A 12,135-nucleotide genomic window follows, 5' to 3' on the forward strand; every position below is an offset into this window, starting at 1 on the left:
AAAGTATCCAGGTACGGCAGCAATTTACTCTTAGGGACATTATGCTGGGCTTTGAAATTCAAAAAATAGCATAGTTTTTCTTGAATTATTTTATGATCAATGTACAGTCTCTACACAAGGAAAATTAAAGCTGTCTGACGACTCATAGAAACATCACTGGCTATTAAAGATGGAAGAAATTGCATAAAAGCATGAAAAGCATTGGGTAATTTTGCAGTTTCATCTCTAAACACAATTGTAAAGATGTCTGTCTTTCAGTTCTTTCTCCCTCGTTCTTCTGAAGCTTAGCCTTTTAGTTCTTGCCCTTTTAAATATTTTTGCCTACTATAGCTTTGCTTCTTAATGTCCTGGTTGGTCTTACTGGGCTAAGAAAGTATTTACAAGGGGTGCCTGCTTTTATCTGTATTCACAGAGAATGCTAACAAGTTAGAAGAAAGTGCAAGAGAGCACCACATACCTTGCCCAGAACATTACAATGGTTTCTGCATGCATGGAAAGTGTGAACATTCTATCAATATGCAGGAGCCATCTTGCAGGTAATGTTTTCACTCTTTAGCTATTAAAATGTGGAAAGTAAAAATATAAAACTAAATTCTGGATGTTTGCAGAGAATTGGATGGCATTCTGTCTGACTGAGTGATGCTCAGCAAAACTTTTCGCTGCCTCTCCCCCTCACCCCCCACACAGACCCACTAGAAAACCCTGAAATGGGTGTGCCTTACACACGGGAGTACGATGTAACATATTATTATGTACACTCTTCTAGTAGAATTTTAAATTGTACTTTTGACATTACAAGCTTCTTAAAAACTCAACCTCCTCCTCTGGTTTATTCACCACTCTTTCCCATGGACATAGAATAGCTCTTGACACATAATAGGTGCTCAGTAAGTATTTCTGAAATGAATGGATGAGGACTGACTATGCATTAAGAGAACATGATCGCTTCTGGGAGGTCTTTTCCAGAGTCCTTCAGGTGTTTTAATAAATATTATCAATCTTGGTTTTGCTAGACACATACTCTTTTCTGCGGGTCTGCTGTCCAGAAGCCTTGTATAGTGAGATTATTAGCTGTACCTCCCCAGATTCTAAGTAGGTTGATACCCAAAGAAATTCCTTGTCTGAATTTACTTAATAAATATAAATTTCTGCTGAATATTCATGAATAGAACATAATTATTTCAGAGATGGTAAAGCCAAACTTAAAAAACAAATGCATTTTTATAAAGGAAGATACAAGTGGCATATGATGAAATAGGTTGTGTATGGCTATACAGTGAGAGGACTTTCTCTCTCTTCTCTCTTCCTCTTCCCTCTCCTCCTTCTTCTCCTCCTCCTCTTTTTCTGTGTCTCTTTCTCCCCGCCCCCTTCCAAGAACTGTCTTCCTTTTACGTTTTCCTTGACTGAACACACTAACACCTACCTTCCAGTGAAGCCAGGTAGAGTGAACAAAACTGAGATTTGTTCCTGCTGCTCTCTTATCCTTACCAGGGTCCCCATTACTGAACCCTTCTGAGGCAGAAGGAAAGACCTCAGGATGTAGAAATTCCACGTGACGTACTAAAATAATTGCACAAAGCCAATGACAAGTTGGTATTGTTATGTGAACTGTTTCTTCATTCCATTGTCAACTGCTAGTTGCAACCCAAAGATGGTCTACTGGAGCTTTCTGATGAGGGCTGAGTGAGTGAGAAGCAGCATTCATTCTCAGATGAATAGCACATGGGTTTATCTTACAGAACTATATTGCCTACACCATACTTTTCTTCCTACTGAAATTTAACATAAGTAGACAACTTTATGATCAACAGATTAAAGACATTGCTTGTTGTACTTCTGGTCTAAACATTTTTCAACAATCAGTCTCACAGTAGCATAGAGAATGCTTTATCCAAAAATAAATAAATAAATAAATAGCCCTTGTTTGTTACCCCCATCCTCCAAAACAAACCTTTTCTCAAGATAATCATGTTGGCTTAGGTTGACTGAAGAGCAAGTTACAGAAAATGTGAGGCTCACTTGAACAAAAATATATAGGAAGAACAATTACCTCTGGACATCTCTTATTTCTCGCATGATCATCACAAACTACCTACCAACCCTCGTATCTTCAAAATCTTATTATGAGTATAAAAGAAAAACCTCATGTTTTTGAAACCGAAAACACACGGAGATCTTGTGGAAAATAAGTAGTAGAAAACCATATCTACAAAGTAGCATTTTTTTTTTAGGGAAACAAGAAGATAAATGGGTATGGGCCAACTATAAAAATGAGTCTCCCAGCTACAGGTAACCGGACACTTCATTTCTTCCAGGTGCGATGCTGGTTATACTGGTCAACACTGTGAAAAAAAGGACTACAGTGTACTGTATGTTGTCCCCGGCCCTGTACGATTTCAGTATGTCTTAATCGCCGCTGTGATTGGAACCATTCAGATTGCTGTCATCTGCGTGGTGGTCCTCTGCATCACCAGGTCAGTACCTGCGCTCAATGGCCACCCAGATAAAGGAATATGTTGTTTCTCCTTGCCTGAAACAGTTCACTCTAGATGTGAATCCCTTCGTGGCCTCTGTGGTCATCCATTCTCTGGAGTCCAACTTCCTCATCATAACAGCATATGAATAGCATCGATTTTCATGCTGGAGTAGTACAAATTATTTTCCTCATTTTTTCATGTTGATGAGGATTATTTATTTCTGAAGCAAAGATACTTTTTTCTTTAAAGCATAATGCCAATCTTTGTTTAAACCTGCTCTTCTCTTTTAGCTATAAAAAGTCAGTCCTCATTCAAACTACAAACAGACTAATGAAATGACCAGTGTTTCCTTCTTTACTCAGATCAGTATGCCAAAAGAGGTCAGAATAGATTGGTTACAAGGCCTAGAAACGTGGTAATGTATAGCTCTCATTTGTGGTACTTATATTTCCAAGTGTAACTCACAGATATAATCATTTTTAACATATTTGATGTAAACAAGTACATTTTTGTCTTAAGTTAATGAAATAGCTTTTAATCACAAAATTCAAAGACAGCTGCTATAATTTAAAAAGATTATGTTGCAGTACATGAAAACCTTTGGTATAGGGAACAGGCAGCAAATATGACGATAAGCATTTATATCAAACTCCAGGACAATCAAATGGTAATTGTTTCCTGGAGAGTTAGACTGAGAGAGATCCCTCTGGATCCAGTTTCAACAGGAGAGAAAAATCATGGTTAATTAGTGATGTTTGACATTGTGCTTGAGGTAAAGGAAGTAAGGCCAGGTATTTACTTGCTTAATTTTATCAGTGTGTCAATTCATGGCAACCAAACTCGTATTATTTACACCCTGTCTAACCAGCCATATGATTGAAGATACTTCCTTCTGACCCGATTTCATCCTCCTTGAGATAAAAGTTCCAAGAAAGTTTTTCAAGGTTTTTGCCAAATTCACAAGACATTTAAACTTTCATTCATTTATACAGCTCTATAGTAAATCAGAAAGTTTCCTCCAAAATTATTTTTCTACAGACAGGAAAATAAAATAAAGCATCATATCTTTAGAAAATAAAGGCCATAATACATCTCTGTAGCTGTATTGCACTATCTTCTTTGAGGACAAGTGTGGCATTTGCTCTTGAAAAAGACAAAATATGGTTCATAAATCCTTTCTGGGCCTAAAAGCTTAAGGGAAGATCATCGACTGGAGCTTTGTGCTGCTCGAAGCCAAGTTGAGCTCATCAACTAGACTCTCACGTTTAGATGCCAAGTGAGTCAATGGATTATGTTAAAATAGATTCTAGGGAACATAAAGATAACTCAGGAAACCAAAAATACTGAGTATAAAGGAAAGATAGAAAAGAATCTAAAACACAAGAAATGGTGCCATGTTACTCAAAGGGGCTTGAGCCTTCTGATATCTACACAATGTACACGAGCAACCAAATTCATATTAATAGGTCTGATCTCATAACTGTTGGATTTGCTACTTCCTGTACTGACAAAAATGCAAAGCTTTCAATATTTTAGCATATGTCCTCAAGTTTGTTATTAGCCACAGTCCTGTTCCCATACCTAATAAGAACAGCTGGAATGCCCAGGGTGTGCACATATGCACACACACACACACACACACACACACACATATTTAATAACGTGAGAAAGGAACAGGTATCCCCGTTTTCAAAACAGAGGCTCTGAGGTGTGAGAAGCTAACAAATTGCTAAGTTTACACATGAGCAATAAAGACAGCTCTGGAGTCCAGGCTGCCTGGCGCAAGAGCCTGCGCCCTTAACCACTGCTCATCCTGCCCCTCGGCTGGTCATGACGTTGTGTGTTCTGATGCTCACGACAGCCTAAACTGAGCTCCAAATTAGAGGAAGCCATTTTTTCCAGGCAAATGACCGTTTTCATTTTCCACGTTAAAACAAAACAAAACCTATTCTCTGTTTACTTCTGAGGAGTACGTGAGCTAAGTTACCGTTATTGTAACACGTTTTATAAATCTGTCCTGGGATGTCCTAGTCTTCCAGAGTCTTTCCAGGAGTCATACTAGTCAACAAGCCGCACTTTTCCCAGTGTGGATTCATTTCATTCTCATGGGAACATTCTGCTCCAAAACCAGATTTTCCAACGAGGCCATCTGCCCGTCACCCAAACCCTCCCTTTTTCTGGCCACCTTGACCATGCTTGCCTGTCAAGACCCATTCCAACATACCCAGTTGCTAAAATATTTATAAAATTGCACCAAGCAGAGGTCTGCTCATTCTCTTCAATTTTTTTTTTTAATTTCTCCATCACCTGGTCTCTCCTGTTTTTTCTCTCTTCTCCTCCTCCCGCTTTCTTTTTTTCTAATTGCTTCCCCTTGTTTTTATTATGTTAGTCAAACATCTGTCCTCCTTCTAAATACAACATGTGTCTTAAAATTACAGACATCCAGAGACATGTTCTGGAATGAAAAGAGTTGCCCTGTTAGGAAGATGGATTTTTAATCTTTTTATCTCTAGCTCCGACTTGCTGGGAATGCGACTTTCGGCTCCACGTTCATTTTGACAGATCTGCCACACCCCTGGAAAAAATATAAATCTATATTCTGAAATACTTATTCACGTATGAACATACATATGAATATCTAATCCCCGATGCCCATCTTACTATAATAGGATTTGATATGAACTTTACATCGTTGTTCTTATTTGCATCGTCAAAGCATTCTTTTGTTACAAGAGAAAAGACACCAGACAGATCAGAGCTTTTTCAGATAATTTGACTAAATTTAGCTTTTTATAGAAGCTAAATAACGGGTCCCAATTTATGTCTCTAGTTGAGAGTATTAATATGTAAAAGTGATATTAGGCTGGACCGGAACAATATCTCTTTTCAGTACATATCAGATATTAACAGTTGGCTCATTCTCTGGTGGGATAGAATTTAAACTTGTAGCACTGAAATGTCAATATAACATTCATCCTTAGGACATTTAAAATACAAAATTGTTGAAGACCTTTAAAGTGAGAGGAGATGAGCTCACAACTTGCTTGATCGCATTGTGCTGAGTCATTCTTCTGCCTTACTGAGTGAGCAGCGCAAGACTAGGTAACCGCGTTCCTCCCCGACTTCTGCCTCTGTTCCTCAGTTCTCCTCAACAAATGCTTAAACGCAGTGGCAAGGAGAAGCAAACAGGAAAAATCTTCCAACATAATCCCAGCTTCTGCTGCTAATAAATTCTTTGGTCTGAAATATTTCGACAGTTTGCTTAATCCGTGACTTCACTCTGTAATTGTAGGACCAAATTTTAGGTATAGCACTGGACTAAGATCTGTGAACTTTCCAACCTTCTAGGAAATGCCCCAGAAGCAACAGAATTCACAGACAGAAGCAAAATACAGGGCACTACAGTTCAGACAACACAACAAGAGCATCCACGAGGTTAATCTAAAGGGAGCATGTTGCACAGTGGCCGGACTACCGAGAGCTGGGACTACACAATACAGTATTATAGACAAAAGAATAAGACAAGAGATCTACACATGTTGCCTTGCATTTGTGGTAATCTACACCAATGAAAACATGTACTACAGCTATATTTGATTATGTATGGATATATTTGAAATAGTATACATTGTCTTGATGTTTTTTCTGTAATGTAAATAAACTATTTATATCACACAATATAGTTTTTTCTTTCCCATGTATTTGTTATATATAATAAATACTCAGTGATGAGAAAAAATTGGCATTCTTAAATGTGCGGTATCTCATAACTGTAAATATAATCAAGCTAGTACAATCTGTACAGGTACAGTAGTTCATCTTTCCCCACATCTTGAGACAGAGCATTAGTTTATACAGGACTCAGTGGCTAGGTTTTGAGTGATTCCAAGATCAAGGGAAATGATGGTTATTGGAAAAGAGAAAAAATAATTTTCTTTGTATCGAGTGAGGATAAAATATTTCAGATCTCCGAATCATCTCTATTTCATCAACTTCCCCGGTCTTCCATTTTCATCCCCAGAGCTGAAAAATCTCTGGCATATAAACTAAATCAAAGAAAAAAGGGAGGGAAAGTGTTTTATAACTCATAAAAAAGGGGGAAAGAAGATATTGGTTTTTATTTGGAAGACATCTTAGACTCCCCCTGTTAAGTGCATATACCTGAAGGATCTGGAACAAGATACATATCAGGAATACACACAGCACAAAATCTATTCCATTTAGGCGAGCGGAATTAACAACTTGGAGAAAAATTTGATAACACCGTTAAAAGGGAAACACCAGAGTCATGGATTCTCAGAAGCACCTTGTTGCATTTATATTATAGAGTTCTTTAAAAAGAAGTTAGAATCCCCACCAAATTTCTTACGAATGGCCTTATGGCTAATGCAACGCCATTATTTGAAGTGAAACCAGATTGATGATGATTATTTCATGAAAACACAGAAACATGTTTTAAGTATATTTATATGCTGATATAAGAAAGCAAATTAATCCTGGGGCGCCTGGGTGGCTCCGTCAGGCGAGTGTCCGACTCTTGATTTTTGGGTCAGGTCATGATCTCGTGCTTAGTGAGTTCGAAACTTACACAGGGCTCCATGCTGACAGTGTGGAGCCTGCTTAGGATCCTCTGTCTCCCTCTCTCTCTGCCCCTCCCCCACTCGTGCTGTCTCTGACTCTCTCAAAATAAGTAAATAAACTTAAAAAAAATCAATCCCATAGCATCTGAAAGAATTTAGTGGGAAGTTGATAGGGATTTTTCCGTATGTAAATAGGTATGACTGGAAAGAAATAAGATGTGAGTATTCTCTGAGAGTAAGAAGTAAATAAGGAATCAAATAATTGCCTTATTATGACTCCATTCTCCTCAGCTTTCTGTGGCTAATGTAGTACATCTAAATAGAGCTTTCTCTGTCTCCTTTAAATGACCTCTGCACGGAGTAAGAGGAACGCCACTTCTGTGTCCCAAAAAAAAAGATAAATATCAAATTAATACATTCTGGATATAAAATATTCGGTGAAAAATAAGTTTCTTGAAGTGATACTTAAGATATTTGTTAAAACATTTAAAGGGGGGACAATCTAAATAGGATTTAGGTCTCTGTGAAAAACCTGGTTTTCTAGGTTAATCGGCCCTCTGAAAAGTGTGAAACTTGGCATAACCATCACACAAGTGTTTGCAAAAATTGGTCTTGTGCTGCTTGTACAAAACAAACTCCATTTAAACTTGTACACAGAGCTTTAGTTTGATTAAAAAGCACAGAGATGTACTAGCAGTGATCTCCTTTGTAAGACAGTAGGTAATGGCAGACAAACCCTTCCTCCCAAGGGAAGAGCAACGATACAATACTACAGAACTTAGAGTTTAAACGAAACAGTTCCACTGACCTTTCCCTGTTAAGAGTATGAAATGACTTGCTTTGCTAAGTATCAGTATGCTACTTTGCAGGAATGTTTATCAAAGAATCATAAACCTGAGTGTTGGAAAAGTCCTTGGAGTTAATAACACAATGCATTCCTCTTCACCTCCATGATCACCTATCCGATGAAGGAAATCCTTTTAAAAGAAACATAGTGAATCATAAGTGACCATATACCATGTGCCAAGCGCTATGCAAAATCTTAGGAAAATACAAGTAAAACACGATCTTTACTCTAAAGCAACTCACAATCTAGTCCTGACAGAAAATCATCCAGCCTCTGCTTGTACATTTCTTATAACTTGGAATTTCATTCTTAGACAATTCTAATTTTGAGACCTGTTTTTCCTCATATTGAGCTGAATTTTACTTCTCTGTGGTTTCTGCCCATGGCTCTTATTTTTCCTTACTGGAGCAAAAGAATAATGACTTATGAATTTAAGATTTTAAAAACAGATACCATGTTTTCTCCACTCACTGCATGGCCCCTTTGCAAGTGCTTTCTTCTCCTGGCGAAATATCCTTCATGTTCTCATCTGATCTTCATGTGATATAGTTTCCCCTACCCCCTGACATCTGCATCATCCGTCCTTGGACAAATTCTACTTTATTCGTTTCTTTAAGCGTAGAGTTCAGAATTACACGGTTGTGGTCTGGCCAGAAGAGAATACAGTTGAACTTGTAAAAAGCAAATTTAACTGAGAGCCACGATCTCTAAATTCAAGTTCCTACTTTGATCACAAGTTTGTTGTAGAATCTTAAGCAAGTCATTTCAAATCACCGGCCTTATTTTCCTCATTATTTCGATCTCTGTAGCTCTAAGCTTCTAGATATCCAGAAATCCGATACTATACTTTTGTTATTGCTACCCAAGACCACACTATTTTTGCTGTTTGTTCTCAACTTAAATCTAAAACTCTTTAAATAAACTGCTATTAAGCCATGTCATTCTCCCATTCATTCATTATACATTTATTTTACATTATACAGGTACTGAGGGCCACCAATTACCAGCACCACACGAAGCACTGAGACTACAAAGATAAGTAAGGCAGAATCCCTGCCTGAAAGGAGCTCACTGTCCGATTGTCCTGGTTCCTTGCATCAAAGATCCCACAGCCCTGCTGGGAGACTGAGAGCTAAATAAAAATTTATAAAGCATGCAACAAAGGCTATGATAATGGTCAGTTCAGAGAGCTTGGGGCCCCTGCAGGAAGACTCTCAAGGCCAGGTAGATGTGCCTCTTTGCAGTGAGATACACAGGATGACTTCCTCATTCTCCATACAAACTCTCACTTCTTGCTTCTGAGATTTTATCCACTTCTCACTGCTCTCTTTATACCCTTCTTCTATCCACAGTACCCAGAGCAAAGAGCAGCTCATCAGTGAAGCTTCCATGTTTCCTTTGGCAGTGTTCCTAATTCTGTTGTAGCATTTTCCACGTTATTCCTTACTCGTCCCTGCAAATCTGTCTTTCCCTTAGCCTGGGAGCAATCAGAAAGCAGAAAATTAGCACCTTGCCAATTGTTCCCATTTCTTCAACGAACATTTATTGGGCGCCTTTACCATGCCAGAGACTATTCTAGGTGCTATTACGTAGTGATGAAGTAGATAACAGGTCTCTGCACCCAGGCTGACCTTCTAGCAAAGGAGATAGAGGCGAGGATTAATTAAACAGTAAACAAAAACAACAACACAACCATAAAGTTTAAGTTCTATTCAAAGAATGAAAGTTAGAATGAGGTGACTCGGGGTGACTGGATGGTGAGTGGGGATTGGGTCCCTCCAAGGAGAGTATGGTCTTTAAAACTTGGCCTCTGACTCAAGACAGAAATGGGTCCTAGGCGAAGTTCCACTTTACTAACTACTCAACCTTGAGCAAGTTGCCTCAGTTCCATATGCCTTGTATTTAAAACGGAGAGAAAAATGTCTTCCCATCCTCAATAATACTGCTATGACAAGTAACTAAGACAATCCATGCTATGCTTGGAACAATGACGTGTACAGAATAAACTTCGGACACATGGAACTTTTTTTCAGGGATATAATACATATTTGCTGTAAGAGTCCTCAAGACGAAAAAAACATAGTTCATCAGTTAAGTGAAACGTGAAAGGAATCAGATGGTTAAAGCTGGGAAGCATCAAGCTATCACACTTAACTCAAAGGATTGTCTCTGTGGAGACAAGAGAGCTGGTTCTGGAAAAATGAGGCAATATAGAGTTAAGAAACAATACAGCTCCTCTATTTTTTTTTTTTCCAAATGGGTTCACAGGCATCATGTCTGAACAAAAGGAGGGATCATTCTTTCATGTTAAAAGAGGTCTATCCTGATAAAGCCCATACTGTTAAACCTCTTGTGTGCGTTCCCAGGCACAGGATGAGTGAGTCAATATTGCAGGGACTTTGCAGGGCTGAATTCTTTACTTTCATGAATCCTTGAGGAGAAGTCAGTGCAGACTATCAAAATATGACGGAGATTATCTCAGAGTCATATTAGTCTCTCAGCTAATGTTTATCCTCAGATACTGCCTCCCGTCTCCAAAGTCATGCACACCTGTGCCAGCTGTTACCGTTCCTCAATTACAGTAGCCACCTCGGTTATATAATTAATCATCTGGATATCAATAACAAAAACCTTTTCCCTTAATTAACTGCTATCTTTATACGAGCATTCCCATTATATGAAGGATGAAGGATTACACAGAGTAATGGCATCGGCTTTATAACTGATGCGTAAATATACAAATGAATATGACCCTTTGAAATCAGCGTCAGGAAGGTATGGCTGATGTGCAGCCCACCTGATCACATTCACACCTCCGTCCACCCTCGTCCTGGACAAAAATCTGCTTTATTGGTCCACCTACTCTAGGAAGGTGACCTTCATCGATACCTATCTCCGGTAACACTAAATGAGCTGTTTTAACTTAGGTTTTGCATTTGCTCTTAACTTTCCAATTATTTTTCGTTATTTACCTTGCATCAGATCAGAAAAGAAGGAAATAATGCTTTCCATTATTTCCCAAACCAAATTCAATTCAGCCCAAGAACCTCAACTCAGAGTTAATGAGAAGCCCCAAAGCAGGTGTTACGGGGGAGAGAGGACAGGAACAAGAACCAGTCCTCTGTTCCTAGTGATTCCATTGCCACTGGTAAGCTTGGATCCACAAGGCGTTTAGTCAGAGTGATCTCCTGAGGCAGCCATTCTCCAGACCCACGCAGTCAACCCATTCCGCCGGGCATTTTGAGAGGGCTGTTTGCCCTCCCTCTCTGTGAGGGTCTCCTCTTGCGGGGCTTTCTCCCCATCTTAATGTCCTCACCACCTTTTTCCTTCTCCTCATGAAGACTTCATCCTCCGCGACAGCCCCTCTTTGCCGCAATCCAGCCTAATTCTCCTCCGGGGAGTTAAGTGTTGAAGACGCAGGCCTCTTTAGGAGTCCAGCTCTGAAAACGAAGCACAGAATAATGTCCCAAGTTGTCGCCACAGTGCCCCAAATGACAAGTAAACGTGTTACCTAAATCACATGTAACCAAAATTAGAAAACGCCGATAAGCCAGAAACATAAAACAATCCACCAAGAGATAAACACCGTGGTGTTTGTGTATATCCTTTCAGATAATGTCTGTGAATGCATGCTGAGGATTTTAGAAGACAATAAAACAATTTTTATTAAACCGAATCCTCACCAAAGGGTAAGCTACAGAGAATCACAGCCAGTATTAACCTATCCGTGTACACGGTGCGGTTCTTGTTTAACCCCTCTGTCATGACTCAGTGAGGCCCTCAGAGTTCAGGCTAGGGTCTCCAAGCGCCCCCTTGTATCTTTCTCTTTGTCTCCCCTTAGCACTAATTTCCACCGTCTCCCATACTCCTTGCAAGGGGCCTTCTGCTGTCAGCCCACTTACAGCACTGGCCAGGAGTTCCCAGTCTCGTGGTCTCCAGCTGCCCAGACTTTGCCCACAGAGGATGGGGGCCAGATCGACAAGTTCTCCTTAATTGTCCGTGTGCCTAACTTGCATCTGCCTAGATCCAGGGCTGCCTCGCCAGCTGTACCCTCCACTCACCATGAGGCCGTTCTGTGTCTCTTTTCACTCTGGAGAGGCCTCTCTCTGAGCCCCGGGCCACGTAACCATCTCGCGCCCACGATGTGCCTGTACCAATGCCGTCATTCCGCCAAGGGTTTGTGCTGAAGTCAAACTTAGCCCATCATGGGGCCTACCTCTGACTTGAGGTG

General features: G+C 39.7%; 1 protein-coding gene across 3 annotated transcripts in view; it reads left to right on the forward strand.

The window, feature by feature from the left end:
• TMEFF2 (transmembrane protein with EGF like and two follistatin like domains 2) overlaps positions 1-6,168 on the forward strand; it is a 228,042-nt gene extending 221,874 nt beyond the window's left edge. For 2 of the 3 annotated variants that reach the window (XM_047872931.1, XM_047872932.1), the window contains 3 exons: positions 413-536; positions 2,316-2,474; positions 5,826-6,168. In XM_047872931.1, the coding sequence (XP_047728887.1) occupies positions 413-536; positions 2,316-2,474; positions 5,826-5,922 (380 nt within the window). In that variant the 3' untranslated portion in view covers positions 5,923-6,168. The other variant, XM_047872933.1, reaches the window with a different exon arrangement.
• Positions 6,169-12,135: the final 5,967 nt, after the last annotated feature.

The sequence above is a fragment of the Prionailurus viverrinus genome, chromosome C1, assembly GCF_022837055.1.
Source record: "Prionailurus viverrinus isolate Anna chromosome C1, UM_Priviv_1.0, whole genome shotgun sequence".
NCBI classification, from domain to species: domain Eukaryota; kingdom Metazoa; phylum Chordata; class Mammalia; order Carnivora; family Felidae; genus Prionailurus; species Prionailurus viverrinus.